General features: G+C 35.4%; 1 protein-coding gene across 5 annotated transcripts; it reads right to left on the bottom strand.

Moving 5' to 3' along the window:
• Window positions 1–23,346, bottom strand: LOC106074392 (protein phosphatase 1 regulatory subunit 3B-like). 5 transcript variants are annotated; one of them, XM_056007313.1, is made up of 3 exons: window positions 23,079–23,346; window positions 22,540–22,754; window positions 1–3,542 (listed from the first exon to the last, which is right to left on the bottom strand). In XM_056007313.1, exons 2-3 carry the CDS (start codon window positions 22,625–22,627, stop codon window positions 2,545–2,547), a joined length of 1,086 nt encoding a protein of 361 aa, XP_055863288.1. In that variant the 5' UTR covers window positions 22,628–22,754; window positions 23,079–23,346; the 3' UTR covers window positions 1–2,544. The 5 variants fall into 5 exon arrangements, with proteins under 5 accessions (XP_055863288.1, XP_055863296.1, XP_013090615.2 ...); XM_056007321.1 differs by lacking the exons at window positions 22,540–22,754; window positions 23,079–23,346 and adding exons at window positions 4,273–4,457; window positions 5,010–5,147; XM_013235161.2 differs by lacking the exons at window positions 22,540–22,754; window positions 23,079–23,346 and adding an exon at window positions 8,700–8,855.
• Window positions 23,347–24,457: the final 1,111 nt, after the last annotated feature.

Raw genomic sequence — 24,457 nt, forward strand, 5'->3', positions numbered from 1 at the left:
TAGATTTTCAATCTTCAGTTTATTATTGTAAACTGCATCACACAGCCATACAGCATATATATATATATACTGTTTCTTTCTATGTACACTATTTATAACGAAAGATTCTTAGTATACTCTTACAAACGAATATCACAACCAGTGCACATATATATACACACACATGTTCTGACAAGTTAAGTTACAGCACCAGGGTGGAAAGATCACTAGCACAAGCCTCACAGCATTCAACTCAACTCTTATGTTCACTTTTAATTGCTTGCTTTTTTTTTTTCCCCACTAATTTTTACATCAGACAGCTAACACAAAAGTAAGTAAAGTTCAACAAAAAAAAAAAAAAAAAAAATTTGCATTACTACATTCATCAAAAAAATCCTAATAAATAATACTGATGATATAAGAGGAATGAGCTCAACTTTGAAATTCACTTGTAGATCAAGACAAGAACAAACAATTTGACAGTACTGTAATAAACACAGTTTGAAACACAAATGTATAGACAATAGGTTCTGAAAGATAACATTGAGGTATATTTTGTTGGCCTTATTTACGTTTATACACATTTATTATTATTTATTGAAACACGCAAAAGCTAGCTAATTTGTATACAGCTTGACTGACGTCTGCAACAGGGCATTGCACAGACATTTAGGTAGAATATTAAATGCAGACTTCATACAAGATTAATTTTCCTCAAGCTAATGCTACATCACACTGATATATAGGTAGGTTACCTTTAAACAGGTAATATTACTGAGTAACCCATCCAAACTTGTGTTGTTGTTTTTTTTGTACATACAATGTCTAAAGTATTTAAAAAGTAAAACTTTTTTTTAAATGAAAGACAATATGAAAACCTACATTAAACTGCAACTTATAATATATAAAATTATCAAACAAAGAAAGATAATAAAGAAGTAGTCACACCCCATTATACTGAATACCTTGTATGTATCCTTATTGCTGGTATGCATTAACCAAATAAAAAAAAAGGTAGAAGATTCATAATGCTACTCAAGATTGTAATTAATGTAAAACTCTACTCAACAAAGCTCTATTACAATGTAATTTCTATTTTTTTTAAATTAAGCATTACTCTACTTTTAATGACTTGTTAGAATTATAGACAGCACAAAAATGTGGAGAAATAAATGGCTAAGACATAAAACATTAAACCTGAAGGCAGTACCATTTTAGAAATAATGTATTTCCATTCTGAGTGCCTAGCACACATAATAACCAAATTTTTAAAAAATTTAGGCCAACTACGTTTACATGGCTGGGATGATATAAATAAGTAAAAGCAGTTTTTCCTTGGAGGAAAAATGAGAATATATTTTTCCATATTGATTACTGACAAACTTGCTCTAAGAACATTGAAAATTTAAAAAATAGAGTAATGAATGCAAATAAATAACAATAATAAAGCTTGCATAATCACAGGGAAAGGAACACTATAATGCTTAAGTCACATGAACAGAACCAGTAAGGTATTGTTTTTAGTTCTTTATGTACATGATAATTTTTTAAAATATATTTCTTAAAAGCAATTAAAAATTTTTTGTATTGTTTTGTTGTTGTTTTTTTTTTTTACATTTTCAGTAGTATGATGTCAAAAAAAATTTTTTTTTGGTAAACCAATTAAGCAAAATATATAATGTCAATATCATTTAATTACAAAATGAGGTCATGCAATAATAATTAAATGAAATATGATTCTTAAGTTAAAAAACCAAATAACAAGAAACACAATTTTTGGCCTCAACAATTTTAACTGTGCAATTAAATTCAATATTTTAGTGGTGAGTTCTTTTCTTATTCAAATACTCTAACAAGAAATTCAAAAATATAAAACTGTAATTTACACTATGAATGATACCGCAAAACAGACACCTTGCCATATTTAAATCTATACATATAGTGTATATAATACAAATTATGTGTGTGTAAGTTTAAAAAATCAACTTCAGTAAATCTCTGGATAAACAGTTCTGATTATGTATACGCTAAGTAATATAGCTCCTTGAGCCATATTAAATAATATGAATGTCAACACGTCTGTGTAAAGGAAAAACCCACAGGTATGGTTTCAAGCCTCTTTAGAGAATAAACAAGGTACTTTGAGAAAACATCATGTATTACTGGCATATTTATTATATTATCTCAAAGTAACAAACCCAGGCAGAACACTCACCTTAACAAATGAGCTCTTGTTCATCATTATGGAGGGCTTCAGGATTGAGCATTAACATTAACACTTACACCTCTAACAATAGACAATACATGTTAAAAAGGTGAACTGAAATATGCACAATGGATTTATAGGCTATACATTTTTTTTCTTAAAAACTTTGCATCAAAGATTTCAGAATCAAAAGTGATTAATGTTGCAATATGAAAACAGCCCAAATAAAATTGCCCTTTATCTTCAACAAGCTGAATGATCTAGATGGCTGTGAAAGCTTCTTTGTTCACTGAAACATCATGTTTCTTTTCTTTTTCATAAACCTGGAAAATTTTAAGAGAAATGTCAAAGCAACCTCATCAGTAATATGGAGATGAAGTGCCAACATCTCTCCAGACTGAAAATTCTGTCCATGCATCTGTTTTCTTTTCTGGCAACCATCTGGGGTTAAAATAAGGAGCTTGGTTGGCACTAGATCGGCTTGACTCATAATGTTCTGAAACAATACAATAGTTTTTCCCATCATTGCTATCCCAGTGCTGATGCCCATTCTCTTCAAAACAAACAGCAAATTGGATTTTCTTGGAAACATCGAATGTAGGAGATATTTCCATTTTGAAAGTAAAAGTGTCATAAGCCTCTGTGTAACTCAATCCTGGTCCAGGAACATAAGATGCATCAATATCCTCAAACGTTTCCCATTCATCTAATGATAACCTTACAAAAACATGCTTTTCAAATGAAATGTTCTTAACTTTGATAGTTCCTTCGACAGTATAGTCTCTTAGAATAACATTTTCTAAGGACACTAATGATCTGTTAATTTTGTCTCTGAAAGCAAGATAATCAGATGCTGGCTGTGCAAAACACAATTTAATAGGTGGTTTACAAGTGACACCTGCATTTGCACCCAGAGTTAAAGACGATAAAATTTCTGGATTGAGGTGCGGAGGTTCATCTGGACCTTCTTTGACGAAACGTACTTGTGCTAATGCCAAGCCTTTATGGTCTGCAAAAGACACTTTCTTTTGAACTCGACCAGGAGAATGAGGACTATCAGGTATTGAAGAGTCACCATCTGAGTCACTTGAACTTTCAGGCTTTATTATTATTGACTTTAGAGGACCATTGCGTCGTTTGTTTAGGTTGGTATTATGGATAGGACATGTATCCAAGTGTAAAGATTGGAAGGACTCCTCCAATCCCAATCGATTGTATGAGTTTGGATTAGAATAACTCATGAAATCAAATCCTGTTGTTGGTGGACTTGCTGACAGTAAGTATGGAGAAAAATCCATAGGTATTCTATTGCTAGAAACCTCAGGAGTGTTTTGAAGTATATCCAGCATTGGAAAGTCTGCAATAGAGTAAAAATAATTAAACTTTAAATTTATGCCAATAATAAATAAAAGTAAAAAATACATTATATATTATACTTATAATTTACATTTAAAATTGGATTTGGAACATAGCAAAGGAGTTTTCTTTAATGATTAGTTATCATATTTTTTTCACATAGCTATCTAATATGAAACAAAACAAACTGTTTAAAACAACATTACAAATTGAAATTCCAAGAATAAAAACAAAAATAAAAAATCTTGCTAGCAATATAATAGTTAAAAATAGCGAATTGAAAAGTCACAGTGTAGAGTTGACCAAGTCCAATGAATTTAAGATTTCAAAAACAACGTAAAATATATATTATAATAAATTATATGGTATAAAGTAAAGAATTATATTTCCATAGATCTAGATTTCAACAGTTGCTATACAGATTCAGATAGCATGTAATGTAGTACTAAATCTAATTCAAACTAATTGTAAAAAAAAACAACAACATAGATTGATCGATCTAATAATAATTTATAATATTAAAAATAAGCACACACAAAATTTGAAAGATATTATTTAATTATTATAATAATTATTATATTTAGACAAAGTTTAAAATACAAAGTAAATAATATAACTTGAACAAGATGATGAAAATCTAAATAGACCCAAGTCACTCTAGTTTCCAATACAAATTTTCAAATTAATTGAAATTAATACTTCACACAGTTACATCACAGTAGTCACAATACCTGTTTGTGTTTATGCAGTGACTATTGACAGATTGTAGACTATCAAAAATATCGTCCTAATGATATTCAGATCAAACTCATGCAACCAAGACAAACATTTATTTCTGAAACATATCTGTGTCTTAATGTAGTCCTACGCCACAAAATCATAAGCTCTCCACGAAAATGAATGGAATAGACTAGATCTAGATTGAATAAAGCGAAACAAGTATTTTTCCTTTTTTTTTCTTCTGCTAAGGTCCCTGACTCGTCATTTTGGCCTACTCAAGGCCAAACAACATTTATTTTTAGCCACCAATCTTATTTTTTCTTGCACGTGATACTGGCTTCCTAGAGCCAATCGGTGACGTTCTTTAATGCCTGTGATATTGCGAGGCAAGGTCACGGCGTGAAGACTGAGTGCCGCACAATGCTGTACGGTTATAAGTATCTGTTCATTTAAGTGATTATGCAAATATTTATTTAATACAGATGTAGATGTAAACGCGTTTTTATTTATCTCCCTTAATAATACAATCAATTAAAAATTCAGATTCGCTATGTTGAATAAGAAATAATAATTTAAAAAAAAACACGCGGGTCTTCGTCTTTAAGAAATAATTAACCACGGAACGATAGACTAACGGATAGTAAAACATAGTCTAACCATATAAGCCCGTGTTATGCTGTATGTTAGGCCTGTGTAGACTCTACATAATGCCTTTTTATTTAGATATTAAGAAAATGATTCCACTTACTTGTCCATGTTTTACTGTTAAAACATTTGACAAAGTGACTGGTCTGGTTCGCATTTATGTCCTTGTCGTTAAGCGTGTTTCTGTCTTCAGTGCTGTTATTATTGTTGTATATATCAGAATTGTTACCAAGTTTGTAATCCGAGTCATTGTCCAACATGTTTCTATTTGCCCCGTCAATTTCGTGGAACCAGTGAGACATCCATTCTACAGCCATGCTATTCAATCGATAAAACTGAACTGCGAATGTAGATCTAGGTTTACTATCCCTAGCCTTATATTTTAACTCAACCAACAAAAAATCGGATGTAAACTCGTAACTTAAAAGTCTAAGTTAACAATCAGATTACCTGACACAGAACATTTAAATTCATGCGTGTCAGTCAGTCTGTCACAAACAGGAAAAAATAAGTAACGCAACTGTAGGCCTATATGTCTTAGCTTATTATACACTGGAAATGAACGCTCCGAAATGCTTGGTGTTAGCCGCTCGAAGGCCGCACACGTCACACCACGCTGCATCTGACACAAACAACAGCGATAGTGGGCCTGGCTTTTTTTTTTTTTAAATCCACCACCACTAACTTTCGGCCTGCGAGGGATCTCAAACAGATGGAATACAAATCGAGTACATTGCAGGACTGCAATAATGGCTGCCTGGTCGTGTGATATGCGCACTGCACTGTTGTCTCGATGGTCCTGGGTTCGAGCCGTGCCTTCTACCATCCCCCGCCATCCCAATGATCCCATGGAATGTAATTAATCTTTAAACTCGGAAGGGACATCCGAAACATGCACACATTCAAACATACAAATGCTACAATTACACACAGAATACAGAGAGATAGAGAGAGAGAGAGAGAGAGAAGGAGAGAGAGATAGAAGGAAAGAGAGGGGAAGCGTTTCATTTCATTGAAACATACAATAATTTAAAGGCTAAAAAATATGTTAGCGAGATCGTTAAAATGTGGCCGATTATTTGAAGCTCAAAACAAATAAAAGAGAGGATTGATCAGGACATAATAAAGAATATAAAACCTGGGGGGGGGGGGGGGGGGGGAAATGAAGAAAAAAAAGGGGGGGGGGGTAATAATATGTTAATTCAGATTTAAGTCCCACGAATGTCTTCATGCCCTATACCAGGATTTTCCAAACCTTTTCCTTAACGGAACACTTCGCACATTTGAGTATTTAGCGGAACACTTGGCACATTTTGAGTATTTAGCGGAACACTTTGATTATTTTTTTAGAGAGATTAATTAATTATTCCAGTAGTTCGTGGAACACATATTCAGGCCTCACGGAACACTAGGGTTCCACGGAACACAGTTTGGGAAGCACTGCCCTATACAATAATTGTGAGAAAGAAGAAGAGACAAGCAAGTATCACTTGCTTCAAGTAGGCCTGTAGCCTCAATACCAAGTAGGCCTGTAGCATCAATACCAAGTAGGCCTGTAGCTTCAATACCAAGTAGGCCTGTAGCTTCAATACCAAGTAGGCCTGTAGCTTCAATACCAAGTAGGCCTGTAGCCTCAATACCAAGTAGGCCTGTAACCTCAATACCAAGTAGGCCTGTAGCTTCAATACCAAGTAGGCCTGTAGCCTCAATACCAAGTAGGCCTGTAGCTTCAATACCAAGTAGGCCTGTAGCCTCAATACCAAGTAGGCCTGTAGCCTCAATACCAAGTAGGCTGAAGAACTGCTGAGTGTCCCTTAAAACAAATAAATATAGCCTGCAAAACTTGTTCTGAACGAGGACTAATGCATAAATATCGGTACATATAAAATGGCATAGTTCTAAGTTTACAATATCTTTAATGAGAGAAAATGGCGAATTGAATATAGCGAAATAATGGACAGTTTTAAAACATCAATAAAAAAAAAGTATATAGTTGGGGTGGGGGGATCTCCATTATGGTGTGGTCTGCGCGCCTGGCTGTGTTGTGTTGTCGAGTCGGAGGATCCATGGTTCGTTTCCTGGTCATGACTGTCCATTATTTCTTACATGCCTTTATTATTAGAGGTCAATCAAGACTTTCAGTTAAGGGAGTCATTGGTTAGTTTGAGAATCCCTGATGACAGCTACACCAAAACAACTGCCACTCAAACTGTGCTCACCCTTAAGTGTGCTTCACTGTGCACTCTAGACATCGGCAATTTCTTTTCATAGCGCGATGGAAGCTTCGATGAATACAAGCTTAAATGTAATGTTATTGGCCTACTAAGAAATCTAAAAGACACTTGAAAAGAATGCTATGTTAACAAAATATCTCCACACAATTCAGGTCTACAAGAAAATCTAAAAAGACACTTTAAAAGAATGCTGTTTTAACAAAGAATCTCCACACAATTCAGGTCTACAAGGAAATCTAAAAAGACACTTTAAAAGAATGCTGTTTTAACAAAGAATCTCCACACAATTCAGTTCTACAAAAAAATCTAAAAAGACACTTGAAAAGAATGCTATGTTAACAAAGTATCCCCACATAGTTCCGCACAGTTCGAATAATTCAATTCTAACTATGTTACATATGCGCATCAGATTATTGGATTCCGTGAGCGTGAGAGTGATCGAGCACACGCGTTGGAGAGTGGAATGGGTTGCTGAAAACATGTCAAAATGGTGGCTCTGGTCTGCCTACTGATATCGTAAGTAGCAAACGTTGCACCGGGTGTACATATAGATCTAGGTCTAGGGCTGTTACTACCAATAAGTCTAGAGCCGCCAAATGTTAATGAAGTGTTGTACAAGGAAGAAATAATCGAGGGATGGTAGTATAATGATTCAACTTATTTATACAAAAACATCTTCACATAACACTAACGGTCTTATTTATTTATTCCAAAATATATATCATATTTGCAGTGGCGTAGGAAAAGGGAAAAAAAAAAGAAAATTCCCCCCTGGGCCCCAACTTGAGGGAGTCCCCCAAATAAGTGTTCAATTTTTTTTTTACATTAAATATTACGCCATTTTCTCATGCCATGATGTCGAAAGTCAAAAGGCTGGGGCCCCGAAAGAGGTCGTCCCCTCCCCCCCCCCCCGGGCTCCCAAATGTGCCATATATTCCAATGATTAATATTATCTACACTATTTAATAATACAGTAGTTTGATCTCCGAAATTTGGATATCTGTAAGATAGGGGCTGTATGCTTCCGTTTTGGTAGTCATGTTTCTTACTAATTATCAAGACATGTATTTAGGATATATCTAAATCTATAAAGTAAACATGGAAATATCCCGTTTATCTATTACCAACTAATGTAACATTCCTTCCAATTGTCATAATTTGCGTAGAATCTTATCTAATTTGTAACCCGTGAAAATGTGCGAATAAAAAGATTGGTTTATACATCGAAGAGATGTGCAGGCTATCCCTTTAAAACAGTGTTTCCCAAACTGTGTTCCGCGGAACCCTAGTGTTACTCGAGGCCCGAATAGGTGTTCCACGAACTACTGGGATAATTAAATTGTAGGCCACCACGTGAATTGAACTCTCTAAAAAATAATCAAAGTATTCCGCTAACTACTCAGAATGTGTTCCATTAAGGAAAAAGTTTGGGAATCACTGCTTTAAAACAACGTATAACAAGTAAACTCTAGGATTACTTGAGCCAGTGTTGAATATTCCCGCACGTACGTCACATAAATACATATTTAGTAGTAGTATTATTGGATACTTTCACTTACATGGTGGTGTCCAGCAAAGAACAGTTTGAGCCATTTCAAGTGTTTAATATATCGTTCATAGATGATAGCCCAGAGGTCTAAATTCAGAGTTGTTATGTTCCTGACCTAAACTCATGCATGCATTGTCTAGCAAGAAATAGTAAGCTACCGACTGAGGGCAATGGTAAAAAGACCTGCATAGTCATTTTTTTTATATAAGCTTATATACTTTTTTTTTCGTTTCGGAAAACGCACTTTAAGAAGCACTTTTTAATTAAGAAAAGAAAGAAACACAAACAAAATAAACAAATGTTTCTCATTGTCTAAATCATGAATGAAGAGTAAACTAGATATCCAGATATAATTCAAACCATACAAAATGTGGGAGTATTGGATAACTAAAAAGTGTGTGTGTATGTGTGGAGGATATGATATCCGCTATATGGTTCACACTGCAGTTGGAGTCTGCTCACAGAAATGTGAAGGCCGCCTTGATATGCGATAGTGTGAACGTGAAGTAGAATTTTAAAAAATAGGAAGGGAGCCAAATCTTGATTCTTATCATCTTAAACAGAAAATCTGGATGAAACGTGAATGAGTACATGTGTGCGTTCGTTCGCGTGGCTGTGTTTAAGTACTAGCATACGCATGTCACGATGTCTACATCTGGACACACATACACAAACAACTTTGTCTTTTCCGTAGTACATTAGGTTTTTTTTTTAAACCATAAACCTGGAGCTAGAAAAGATATTGAAAATGTGTATCTCTGTAGAAAAAGGCCAACGGTAGAACAATATGCACACACACCATGTAGAGCTCACTCTTTGTCTATATGAGGCACCACACACATGCAATCACACACACACAAGAGATCATGGGAGGCCCACTGGCGGATCCAGGGGGGGGGGGCGGTAGGGGCGATCGCCCCCCCCCACTCGGCCGACCCCCCCCCCCCCAAGGGGGGGGGGGGGGCGGACGAATTTTAGTATAGAATTCACACAATTTGTATACAAATTTATTACTTATGTTAACAATATATACTAATTATTTATATTTCAACCTATTTTTTTATTATTTCGCCCCCTCCTCTAGTATGTTGACCGATTTGGTGGGGTCGGGAGGGGGCAATGGTATCAATTCCGCCCCCCCCCCCCATACACTTTCAAGTGGGGGGGTAGTCCAATTTATTTGTATAAATCACAGCTTGCTAACAGAATCAATTAAATATCTATATGATTAAAACTTGTTATTGATATTTTAACCGATCTTTATATTATGTCGTTCCCTGTTTACCGTTTGGGGGTGGGGGGGGGGGCGAATACCTTTACTGCCCTTCCCACCTAAACCATTTGAGTGGAAGGGGGGTCCTACTTTTATGGAGAAATCATAGTTTGTGAACAAAATTAGTTGAATTAATCTATAAATTTATATTATGTCGCTCCCCTTCTGGTATCTTAGTCGATTAGGTGGGGTTGGGGGGAGGGCGATTGCATGTACTACCCTTCCCACTCTAGCCCTCTGAGTGGGGGGGGGGCGGTCCTATTTTTATGGATAAGCATAGTTTGTGAACAAAATTAGTTGAATATCTATATAATATAAACTACGTATTGATATGTGAACCCACTGAATATTATGTCGTACCATACTCTAATCTCAAATTTTATCATTAGTAAATTTAAATGAAAAAGGGTTGCACCAGCTGGGAAGGGCGATATATGCAATTGCATTTCCCCCATCGGACAAACCAATACTTTTTCTTTTAGTATTATAGTTTAGAAATTACAAAATGTAAAAAATCTGTCACTAATATAATTTATATATGCTATAAATTAAATTCTTTTATCGACTCGCCCTACTTTTTTTTTTATTCTTTAATGCCAAATGCAATCTTTAGCAGAAATTATTAAAGGAGCGAGGATTAATCGTTTTCATTCTACCGCCCCTCCCATTTCCAGAGTTTATGTAATTTCACATGAATTTATCATAATTATTTTAAGAAAGACTTTGCATTGGAAAATTTAGAATTCCAACGAAATTTTTCAGTATAAGAGTCATGATTGAGATGAGTTCCCAACCTTTACTCAATCGGATATTTTTCTAGTTAAATAAATTTGGGACTATAACTCACAACTTATACTACAATGTTATTGAATATTATTTATCGAATAATTTTTTTTCGGCGGCGATCCTCAAAGCCAAAATCTAAATATGTGGGGTATCTTATCTTTTCAAGGAACAAATCGGTTTTATTTGCAATGTATTAAGGGCCTATAAATTCATATTAGAATATCTTTCAAGTACAATATTATTCAAAAGGTCCTTTTTTTTAATAGTATGAATAATGAGCTTTAGGTCAGGAGAATGCGTTTCTGCAGTGAAGAATGCCAGAAAACGCTTTTGTCGTCGGGGCTTCGCCCCAAACCCCACTAGGGAACCTTAAAGCGTTGCCCCACTTTTTCGCCGAAGGTTGAGAAATGCTGCTTTTTAAATTCTCATATAATAAGCGTAGATGTCAGGAGAATGCGTTTCTGCAGTAAAGAATACAAGAAAATGATTTTAGCTTCGGGGCTTCGCCCCGAACTTCATTGATGAATAATAAGCTGTAGATGTCAGGAGAATGCGTTTCTGCAGTGAAGAATAGAAGAAAATGCTTTTGTCGTCGGGGCTTCGCCCCGAACTTCATTAATGAATGATGAGCTATGTTGTCAGGAGAATGCGTTTCTGCATGAAGAATGCCAGAAAACGCTTTTGTCGTCGGGGCTTCGCCCCGAACTCCATTGATAAATAATAAGCGTAGATGTCAGGAGAATGCGTTTCTGCAGTAAAGAATATAAGAAAATGATTTTAGCTTCGGGGCTTCGCCCCGAACTTCATTGATGAATGATGAGCTGTAGTTGTCAGGAGATTGCGTTTCTTCAGTGAAGAATGCCAGAAAACGCTTTTGGCGTCGGGGCTTTGCCCCAAACCCCACTAGGGAACCTTAAAGCGTTGCCCCACTTTTTCGCCGAAGGTTGAGAAATGCTGCTTTTTAAATTCTCATATATATATATATATATATATATATATATATATATATATATATATATATATATATATATATGTGTGTGTGTGTGTGTGTGTGTGTGTATGTGTATGTGTGTTCTGTACACACGTTTATGCATACGGTTAGGGTTTACTGGGCGTTAGGGTTAGGGTTTGGAAAAAAATCGCCCCCCCCACTCCAAAGTTCTGGATCCGCCAGTGGGGAGGCCTTATAACTTCTCCATCAACTAATTTTTAACGAAAATAGTTTTACGAATTTAAAAAAAAGTAGAGAAATCTATTCATTTTATCATATTAGCTAAACTGGTTTAAGTTGACATATTAGCTACACGATTATCAGTTTGCCCTTTAGCTATATCAGTATTAATTGACATATTGGAGTGTTAAGAAATCTCTTGACAGAAACTTGCGTGTACAGAAAGTATTAAATTAATAACAAGCTACGCCCTAACTAAATCCAGTAAAGGAAAACAAAAATCGTAAAAAAACAAATCTTGAACTATCGAGATTAATGACTATTGCCAGAACTACACAGTCACGTGGTGTCACGCAGACCATCCAATAAACTTAATGACATGGACGAAGAAGCAATTAAAGGGGATGCACGAATAGTTCTTAATATAGTGCAGCTATTAACCCAACGATCCTCCCCCCTCCTGTATAACGAATGTTGTACAGCATTTGTCCGCGATTAGTTATGTTATATATAACATTTGTTACAATATAGATAAATCCATCTTGAGATGAAATAAATGTAGTTGGCTTGTAATACTATTAAATGGTATTTTAAACAAAATCTAACTCACTACTAAAACACGTCCTTACACTCTAACATCTTGGAGTCGTCTCCCGTTCTTAACAAAGATTATGACAGAGCCGCTTATCTAGCATCATTCTACAAGACTTACAATTGATGACCCATTTCTTCGTCGCCTAAGAAACACATACACACACTCCATAACGTACAGACCTTTAACGTGACAACGCGCTATTGGTCTAAACTGCCCACAGGTTGTGACGTTGCAGGTCCGTGTTCAGGCCATCTGTAACGACTGGTCTCGGTTGCATGCTGCGTTCATACGTTTTCAAAACGGTATAACAACAACAAAAGAGTTGAGAGAACCACTGAGTTAATGAGAGAGACGCTAGGTCTAGGCGTGCGCAATCGCTGGCTGATAAACAACTATTATGTCAAGAAAGGTGACATTTAATTAGTGAAGAAAGCAAGTCTTAATGAGAACATAACCTAGCAAGGTCGTTGTCCGTTGTAAACACACTATTGTTCTATAGATCGCAGGGTCTTAGATTGATTCAATATACATAATGTACTGTTACAACGGTATGTCCAATTACAGTCTCGATGAACATGAGAAAGGAAAAACAGACATTTTTAGAAATTTAACTCTTTCTCTCCTAATCGACGATGCGATCGTTGATTTGACCTCATTAAATTCAATTAATATTTAACTTTTTAAAACTTGACTTTGTGTTATATAAAAAGAGCACGCATTTCCCTTTAATTCAATACCAAATACAACATTTTCTGATAACAAACAACAAAGCTATTGAAGCCCAATCATAACAGAGGAGTGAAATAGTAATGAGCAAAATAAAGAATTCCTTCAAAACGTGGAAAAATAATTACGGAGAGAAAGACTTAAAATTAAAAAAAAAATTAAAACATCATATCTTGAAATATGTATAGTTGTGATAAGACTTTGGTGGAAAGTAGATGTAATATAGTTTATAGGTCTATGGATATCACTGGGAATAGTAAAGCTTAATTAGGAATACTTTTTAAACTAATTGATTATCTGTAAGACATCTGGATTAGGGTTAAAAGAACATTGATGGTGGAAATGTCTCTCTCTACAATTCAATACAGAAAGTAAAAAGAGGAAGACAGAACAAACAGTGGTTAGACAAAATATGTACAGCTCTGAACTAGTGATTCTTTACATGACAGAAAGCGCAAAGGAATGAAGAACATCGGTCAATATAGGCCTACACATGTGGTGCTCCAACGGTCTGTCTATAGGGAAGTGATATGTGATTTATTTGTATTATTATTATTATAACAAAATTCTAACACTTTATTTAAAATTAAATAGACTTGTTGTCAAAGCAATAGTTAATCTTCTTAAAAGAATGGAATTAAAGTTATGTCACATAACTTATTGACCTACGGAATTAGATGTCATTTTTTTTTTCGCTTTTACAACTTCATATTCCTCTTTGGTTGACTTCTTTTTTTTTTTTTTTTACTAGTATTAATAATAAAAGTAATCATAACAAATAAGAGAGACTAGATAATTTGTGGTTCCTTTTTGCAAAACTTGATCTTAGCCTTACCAGAGAATGATAATTAGTTGATGTTTCAAATAACAATACAAAAAAAAAAAAAAAAAAAAAACATACCTTATTCTTATTTCTTTCTGTATTAAATTTCTCAATAACTTTCTTGTGTTGATTTTATTCAGAAATACTTTGAATTTTTTTTTCTTTGACCATACAGTCTTTACAAAAAATGACCAAACTAGTTGTATAGTTCAAACAAAAGTTGTACCACTAACACACAGCGGCTTTCTTCAACTGGATCATTGATTAACATCGGCCAGATTTTAACTAACTTAAGAAAGTGTCAGGTTCAAAATGAAAGTGTGTCACATCCATGTTTTCATCCATTTAATGTCACTGTGTTCTCCTCTCTTAACACATCTAGCCTCAACACTTAAATCCACACTTCAACAGTAGTTCACGACTTAGACTTAGTTCCGCGTCTCTTGAAAATGTGCAAGCTCCATGTCAAGACTTTATAAACTTTTTCTTGTTGAAGTCTCTACGTGAACAGCCGCATGACATGGGACATGCTTTCAGAGAAAATGTCTCAATGGATTTATGTCAGTGGGGGCGGACTGGCATTGCTTTGAAGTTGAACTTCCGAAGTGTACGGATTGTAAAATCCAAAGGAGTGTGTCGCGGTCGAACTTCTCGCATGAGATGATGACATCTGAGTTCAATTGTTGATGTTTGAAATAATTTTTTTAAAAAAGGAAAACATACAGTTTCTGTTTGAGATCAAATAAAGAAAACAGAACGTTTCAATCTCCAATAGGCAGGAAGACAAAGAGAGGAAGCGGTAATAACAAAGCAGTGACTTATCTTTTCTACATAGACTTCTTTGAAATAGAAGAAACGGGTGTCGAGAAGTTGTGAAATAGTCAATACGGTGCCCCAACCAGCCCGCTACATTCACATTTGGAGTGTAGATAAAAACGCACTAAGCTGCATGGTGGTGGATATCTTTTGCTCAACTTCTACAAACTTTTAATACCGGAAACAAATGATCTCCCCTACGTATTTTAAATGTAATCTTTTATGTAAAAAGTGGAAGTTTCTAGACTCCCCATGTATAAATAAATTTCCTGTTTACACTTCTCTTGAGACCTAGAAGCGCACATCACAATTTAAAAAAAAGACATTATTTAAAATAATAGTATGGACTACAAGTTATATCTTCTAGTTAGTCTAGTACATTAGCCCAGCCGCATATTGATGCCATATACATTTTTAGAATTACTACTTGACATAGCATTGTGAAAAACAATAATTCCAAGGTTATAATACATCAAAATAAATTGACCCATGAAGGACAAATTCTTGGTGTAATAAACCTCAAAGATACAGTCAATATGTTGATGTCACTGGAAAGTATTTGGTGGTGAAAAAAAGGTCACATTTAAATTATTGAGAACTAAGTCGCGAACGCCATCAAGCAAAATTTCTTAAAGATAAATAATTAATAATTATAAGCAAGGTATACCTGGAATATCTATCGTATCATTATTTCTTCCATTCAATCAATGTACCAAGTCTAGTCATTTAAGAAAGTACAATCAGATCGACTACCTATTAATATTTCTATCTCAAATATTTTGCGTTCATTAAAAAATACGCAGAAGAGGAGAACGGGGGGGGGGGGGGGAGCATAAAATCATTAAAATGCAAATTTGATTTACCCATATTAAAGCTTATATCTTTGGTGACGTCAATGCAGCGGTTTTCACATCTTTCATTCAGTGGCCATTTAGTTTAATCTGGAGTCGATTAAAAAAAAAATTACATCAGTGTAGGATAGGCCTATATATATATATATATATATATATATATATATATATATATATATATATATATATATATATATATATATATATATATATATATATAATTTGCTTTTTAAGGCAGCGTCGCGTTACGATATGCACTTAAACGGACATTTTGAAAGTTTGACCAGTTGATGATTGAGTTTGTCGAATGGTGAGTAACAAAACAAAACAAAAACGGATGTCCTGACGATAATAAACAATTAGCACGGAGAGATGTGTCAAGGATTCGTTTGTATTGTTTTGGTTTTGTTGTGTGAATGTCATCATCCTTTCAAGGATTTCTTATTCTAATAGCTAGAACAGTTAAAAAAAACAACTGAATAAACAGTGTAGAATTGCTTATTGTTTTAGCAGAAAAAGTCATGCAGATGAGACTATTAGGCTCAGAATCCCTATCAATTGTTGAAGATAAATGATAGAGAACAACAATTGCTCTAAGTTTGAGATGACAATGTTCGTTTTTGTTGTAAACATTTTACAAGAGACACACTTTGTAATGATATAAATACACACACAAATCTAATTCAAATCCAGAAGAGACTGACTTTTTTTAAAATAATAAAAACTTTTTTTTTTCAGTTTCTTCAATATTATCGAAAAAGTATTTTTCGCTCTTTGCTAGTTCTTCCTTACCTAAACCTAAGTTTCTTACCAAAGAAAATGTGATTACTATGAACTCTTTCTGAGGTGTAGTACATAAACTAAGAGTAAACTATCTGATGAATCGCTAATCACTTTACAAAATCGTTGAGAATCGATGAATCAATGTATTCAACATGCAGAACTCAACAACGCAGTGAAAAAAAAAATATGTAAATTTGCAAACATTTAGAGGCCTATTCTTCATTAAGAAATGTTCTTCACTAGTGGCATGTTCCTGATCAGAGGCGTGGTCTTCACCAGAGGCGTGGTCTTCACCAGAGGCGTGGTCTTCTTTGGGCATGTTTGTTATAAATGGCTCTAATAATAAATGGCTCTAAAAACAGCAATAACAGTAAACTCAGGTGTACCTCAAGGAACAGTCTTAGGTCCACTACTATTTTTAATTTACATAAATGATTTACCAAATTGCATTAGTTTAGGAACTAAAGTCAGTTTATTTGCAGACGATTGCATAATATATAGAACAATAAAAACAACACAAGATACAGACATTTTACAAAGAGAATTAGATGAATTACAGAAATGGGAATCAAATTGGAGCATGGGCGTAGCCAGGGGGGGTTCTTGGGGTTCAAACCCCCCCCCTAAATGAAATCCCCCGCAGGGGGGGGGAACGGAATTAAGTGACTGATTTTTGCTTTCACTTTGTTTATTTTAGGTGAGATTTTAATACTAAATCATCACTTACCACAGCACAGCCGAGGCAGTTTTGAGTTAAAAACCCTCTACCAGGGGGTTTTGAGTTTAAATCCCCCTACCAGGGGGATTTGAGATTTAAAAAACCCCTATCAGGGGGTTTTGAGATACAAATCCCTCTACCAGGGGGCTTTGAGTTTAAAACCCCCTACAGGGGGTTTTGAATTTTAAACCCCTACCAGAGGTTTTTGCAGTTAAATCCCCCTCTTCTATAAAACAAAACAAAAAAAAGGAAACAACAATCCCCAAATTCCAACAGCACAGTTGAGGAAGATTTTGATTTTAAAACCCCTCCAAAATTTACGATAAACCCCATCTTCAAAATAAAAAAAGCAAATTACACACTCAAAATTTCATGAGCGTAGCCAAAGGGGTTTTGAGTTTCAACCCCCTTCCCCTCCAGTTGGGGTTTGAAGCTAAAAAGTACCTCTTCAATATAAAAAAAAAAAGCAAATTACACACTATAAAATCTATGAGCGTAGCCAAAGGGGTTTTGAGTGTAAATCCCCCTCCTCCAGATGGCTTTTTCTTTAAAGTTTAAAACCCCTCCAGATGGTTTTGAGTTTAAAATTCCCCTACAGCGCGTTCAGAATTGAAAACCTCTCTCTTCAATATTATTTTAAAGCAAACTATAGTCACCAAATTCTATGATCGTAGCTAAATGGGGTTTTGAATTAAAAACAAAACAAAAAAAACTCCAGAGATTTCTTAGTTTAAAACCCCTCAACAGATGATTTGACGAAAAAACTTTCCTTTTCGATATAAAATCTAAAGCGAAATACAGGCATGTAATTCCAAGAGCGTAGTCAAGAAAGGTTACAAATTTCTACCAGTGGCTTGGGCTCATTAATAAAGTGTGAATAGTCTTCTGCCGAAATTGAAAATCATTAAATGTATCTCAACAAAGATGGCTAAGACAGATTTTAGGAGTCAGTCATAGAGATCGGGTCTAAATCAAAGAAATCATATGCCGAACTGGGAGTCGAATCCTTAGTAAGGTTGTGACAGAGCGTCGCATGAGGTTTTGCGGGACATGTTCTCACACAAAATGAATTACGCAAAATAAGAGTTGCGGAAACAGCTTGCCGGAAAATGCGCCGAACGGCGCGAGAGGGTCTAAGTCAGTAAGAATAGCACATTAGGTTTTTGAAATAAAACTATTTAATAGCAAGATAATGCACTGTAGATACCTCAGAATATGCATTTTGTTGGCTTTCAATACCAGAAATAGTGCCCGGCGGCGGGGCTTCGCCCCGCGCTGGGGGAGCTCTCGAACTCCCCCAGACCCTCTTGCTAGCAAGGTCGGGGAGTCTACAATGAACAATAAACGTCTTCCGAAAAGGGTCAGATGTAATAAAGATTAATTATGTACACACACACACATACACATATATATATATATAAATTTTCCGCGGGGGGAATTCCCCCCCCCCCCAAAAAAAAACCCTCCCCGAAAAAAAATCCTGGCTACGCCCATGAATTGGAGCATGTTTTTCCACCCATAAAAATGTCAGTTATTAAGAGTAGCAATTATACATAAAACACTGAACCATAATCTTCAAATACAAAAACAAAATTTAATAAAATATTCAGAAAGACACAAAGATAGAGGCACATGTCTCGCTCCATATGCTAGGACAAATTTGTACAAATACTCCTTCTTCTCTAGCGCTATTAGAGCATGGAATGGGTTGCCTGAGCTAGCCAGGAGCCAGGAAAACCAGTGACTTGGCGGAGTTTAGGTCATTGGTTTATATGCATGACAAATGCATGACGCATAGGACGTAATCATCTTCTTTTTTGAAGTAACGTCTGTATTATATAAGATAAGATAAGAGTGTTGTTCCTTATGGCAAGTTTTTCATTAAGAGCGTGTTCTTGTTCTTTACAATGGGGGGGGGGGTACTCTCTCTAGGAACTTGTTCGTCATTGTTTTTTCAAAGTATTTATTTAGAGGAAACATTTTATTTTGGTCAGACATTTATGAATTTCTTATGTACACAAGACTTTCTCCGAATAGTACCGAACAACAAACTGATAAAATCGAATTTTGAAAAGGTTTCTCGTCTCTTTCTTGAACTTTTATATTTTTACCTTGTCTTTAAAAAAAAAAAAATTAATGCTGTATGTTTAATGAAAGAAGTCTTAAGGCCTGTCGAACTGAATACGTTTCAGGCTTATGTAGTGCCGAAACCTTAAAGTGAGTCAAGCATGTTGCCGTTTTAAGCGGGACGAATATTCCTCCCCCACCCCTTTTCTCCAATGTAAACACATTACATAGGATCTATCTGTAGACAATGAGTTAGGTACTCTCGCTGTGCAGGCAGATATCAGATTTTAATTAACTGAGCAGCTTACCGCAAGGGAACAAGGGAGATAACACTTATCTTTCTAATTAAATCAACAACGATATCCCTACAATAGAAAGACCCCTTCCTCCACCCCAATCAACATTCATTCACAAATGTCATAAAGACTTGATTGACTGGAACTGTATGAAGCTTATCAAGACAAGTCCAAGTCACCGACCACGGTTAAACAAACAGTTGAAACTTGTGATAGATTGACAGGAAATAATAAAGGGCTGTAAGTGCAGACTGCAGACAATCCTAAAGAAAAAAAACACAACCCCCATGAGTATACACCAGTGTTTCCCAGACGTTTTACTAAGCGGAACACTTCGCACTTTCTGAGTATTTAGCGGAACACTGCTTATTTTTAAACTAGATTAATTCACGTGATGGCCTACAAGTTAATTATTCCAGTAGTTCGTGGAACTCTTATTCAGGACTCGCAAAACACTACGGTTCCTCGGAACACAGTTTGGGAAACATTGGTATACACTATTAGAGATTAGCAGGTCAATTTAACCTGTCTCAGGGGAAAACGGGATAGTACACTTGGGCAGGTCTATGAAATGGATTAGTTAGCAAGCATTCTGGTAGACACCGAAGAGAAACACAGATACATTTTGTATTGTTCTTTGTACTGTAACAGACACATGGACTGAATGCGATTCAACACACTTTCTGTAAGGTTATGAAGTCATTTATTAACTACATTATCACTACATTATGACAGCAGAGACAAACAGTGTTAGAGTCTTAAAGTGTAAATATTAAGATAAAGGAATACACAAAGTCAGATTTATTTTTCGCTTCAAAAACTATAATCCAAGATTGTAATTCTCTTTAAAAAAACAACAACAACAGAGTCGAACAGACTAGTGTGTTTTGCTTAATGCCCCACATTTACCACTAGTGGAGAAAAAAAGGTACCCGGGGGGTTTCTTAGAAACTCGAAGGCTGGGTCTGACACACACACAGACAATCAAGTCATTCTATATTATAAGTAAAAGTTAATCCCAATCAGTTCAGATATGAATTTTGACAACGTATGATGTACAGATAATCAATGCTTGTACTAAGTTTGATTACTAATTATCAGAATATCCCTGGAGCATATGTCCGCCCTCATGCAATGGTAAGACACAACAAGCCATAATACGCTATGATCCTATCACCTATCTGGACCAGTTGGGGAAATGGGGGGGGGTGGAATGGTATAGCTAGATGAATTTTTCCGTAATCACTTCTTAAAAGCATTAATAAAAAAAAGGTGGAACCGACCTGAATTCGAACTCATGATTACGCCTCCTCAAGTTGACATTCTAACCACTGTGCTGGTGAGGTGAGTACGTAAATAGAAGAGTGTATAGTTATCTATTGTTTGTTTCAAAGTCACTTTAAAGCGGTGACCTATATTGGGGGCTAATTCAGCTAATACCAACATTTCAATCAAGTACAATTTCTTTTCTTGTTCGAGATACCAAACAAAATAATTAATTACCAATAGTTAATTAACTAATTGGTTAATTTTTTTTTGAAAATTGATTCTTGTGTTGTCAGGTAAAAGAATTAATTGTGCAAAATTTCAGCTTGATACGAGAGTTAGGTGTCCATGAAATAACGTGTAATTAATTGGTTACCAGACAGACAGAGTTGATAAAAGTAGGCTTACAAGCTTTGTAATAAAAAAAAATATATATCCATTATTTATATATATCAGTATTTATCAAAACTTTATTTTATGTATTCAGAAATACTTTGCGTTCTGAGCTGCAGGTGCAATAAACATGTGTGATCTTGAGACTTCGACCACGAGACATGCGGTCACACTCCTTGCACACATATAAATCTGTTGCCTGTTGGCGATAGTGGTGATGTGACGAGGCGTTCACCCATGGTCCTTCACTCATCCCAGGTAGAAGACATCTGCATATGAAGAAAGGGCCAGAACACTCCTTGACATACCGTATACCATCCAGTTTTCTTCCGGTAACCTTGTTGGCATACTCTCTATTACAACTGCTATATGAACTTCCCAAATGTCAACCAAAGAACTTCGGTCAAAGTGGTACGTTGTTATTGTGGTACAGTATGGGGTGACATCCGGGATAGAGAGTATTGATGACGACATCGTTTCATGTCTTCACATGGAGATCCTATTTCCCAAGTGAATGTTGGACTAATGTAAACATGAATGGGATGGTTCAGGAACATGATGGGGTTGGCATACACAGACACACTCTTAGGGAAGATAAACTGTGAAATTGTATTTCTTAGAATCCTAGGTCAGCGTGACCAAATAGTGTTGTGTGCCCTAATCTATGATACTTTCAAATCAAATTTGCAAGAGCTAAAATATTCACTGCGGAGATGGACTATACTGTTTCCTATGACCTTGATCTGTGTAAAAGCACGGACCCATCCTTCCCCTGGGGCTTATAACTCACGGATGTAGTTTACAGACATGTAACGCGATGAGTAGTGTCTGTACATAAGCTAGTTAGACTAGTTAGTAGTTGTAGAACTAATTCAACCAGGACATGCACCATTTCATGGTGACTTTCTATGCCAGTCGTGTTGAAACATCAGATCTTCATAAAAATCTGATGAGGTTTAATAACTAAGTTGTAAATAGAAAAACAAAGTAGTTGCCCTTGAAGTTCATATGTCTGTTGGTCACTTCTGAGGTAAAAATGATTAAAGTACATAGGCCTATTTTTATTTTTACAACAGAAGAGTTGAGATAATGACACCAAAGACTAAGTTAAGTCGCTTGATCTTGATTGAAACAAAAAAGTGATTTCTGTTCTCATCCAACAGCTCAGACTGGGGCTCAGGCACTCAAGAACTAGCCACATGCTACAATAAAAGAATAACCCCTTTCAATAGAACTATAAGTGTGGACATTGGCCTAGCGGTTCTAGACCCTATGTAAGTACATACCAGATCCAAGGAGATCTTGAAAACTTTTGTGTCGATAATTGACGGGAGGCATGTTGAAGATGCTGTATCTTTCCTCTAGCTTTATCATTTGCAAGTTTGGAGCAACTTTCAAGGTCTGGACAAAATAATTTCTTTTTTACTGTCACGCCAATAGTCACTTCTGCTTCAAATCACGTTTTTGTCTCTAGTGATTTTTTCTGAGCAGACGATATATTCTGATGAGAGAATGGACCAATCGTCAGGTTTCTTAGATAGCAATTGTGCTTTTAATTTTTATATATATTTGTCAGAGTGATTTTTTTAATTAAAGAAATTATGAGGTATAGCATGTATATAAAAGAAGTACCAGGGCTATAAAATATAGTTCTATAGTCCAAACTATTTATATATTTAAACAATACAACAACAAGAATAATATGTCGACTTTAATTTAGGCTTAGCTTAATAGTAACCATATGAAGATATAGATCTTAATGACACTTTGAAAATTAGTAAATTAGGATTTTTTTGTAAGTCGCTAAGGTGAATTTTCAACTCACCTCACGCTGACAGTAGACAGTGAAGCGAAGCGTGTGTCAACAGCCTTTTAAAAGCGGATCGTACGATTTCAGCGCAGCGGGGTAGACCTTAACCTTGCAAACGTCTGAGATCGAAGTCAATAAATTCCCGCTTGTACAGATTTCAGGACACTATTCTGAAACAGCCGTGTAAATCCAAACCATGAAATAAAAAACTCTACACTTGAGATTCGATTCGAGAGTTATTGATTAGGCAATAATAATGATAGGAATGGTGACCACACTTGTGTTACGCTGTTTCACTAAGAGCCGGCTCCACATTCCATGACATCATCCTCCAGAAATAGCACAGTCTGAGATGTGCTGATCAATGACAATATTCAAAGGATGAATGCAAGGCTAGCGATGTGTTGTTCTCTTATTCATCTCTCTCTCTCTCTCTGTATCTCTCCTTTTTTCTCTCTCTCCTAGACTCTCTCTCTGCTTTTCTGTCTCTCTTTCCTTTACTCTCTCTCCTCTCTATATCTGTCTTTCTCTCCTTTTCTATCTATCCTTTACTCTCTCTCTCTCCTTTTCTCTCTCTATCCTTTACTCTCTCTCTTCTTTTGTCTCTTTCTCCTTCTCTCTCTCTCTCTCCGTCGGTGAATTTTATTTTAGTATCCTTTATTAATAAAATATTGCTTATTGATATTGACGCTATCTATCTATCTATCTATCTATCTATCTATCTATCTATCTATATATATATATATATATATATATATATATATCTAAATATCTAAATAAAGAAGAATAAAATGAAAGGCGTTACAAATACTACATTTAATGCAATATTTCTTTTATAACTGGGTGGGTGAGTAGGAAACGCGAAATTAAAAGATTTGATTTTATCTAATCAAGCAATCACATGACCCCACAAACACTATACAGTGAATTGACCAATGATGATGCTCACATGACTAGCTGAAAATTTCTGCATAATCTGACCGGAAACAAAGTGAATAGAAAGAGGACATTAGGATAATGAATAACGAGATTCATATTCCATTCTGACGACGCTAGCTTGGTTCTAATTTCTTTTTCTTTTGTTTTGTTTTCATGCTTCTGTAGGTTTTATTTGCTTGACTCTTGCCTGGCAATATTTGTCTCAATTTATTCGAATTAAACTGTTGGGTCGAATCTGTTTGCCTGGGTGTTGCCAGGTTGGGTTGTCTTGATCTTTTTTTTTTTTTGGCTGTATTTTAATGTTTGTCTGATTGAGTTTACTAGCCTTAAAATAAATATCTCTATTTTACTATAATTGTTTAAATAGAAAATTGTGAAGTAAATGTTCAATCTTGCTGGTTTTCTCAAAATAAGATTTAGTCTCATTGCATTTGTTTGAGGTAAAATGTGGTTGT

This window comes from Biomphalaria glabrata, chromosome 1 (assembly GCF_947242115.1).
Source record: "Biomphalaria glabrata chromosome 1, xgBioGlab47.1, whole genome shotgun sequence".
NCBI lineage: Eukaryota > Metazoa > Mollusca > Gastropoda > Planorbidae > Biomphalaria > Biomphalaria glabrata.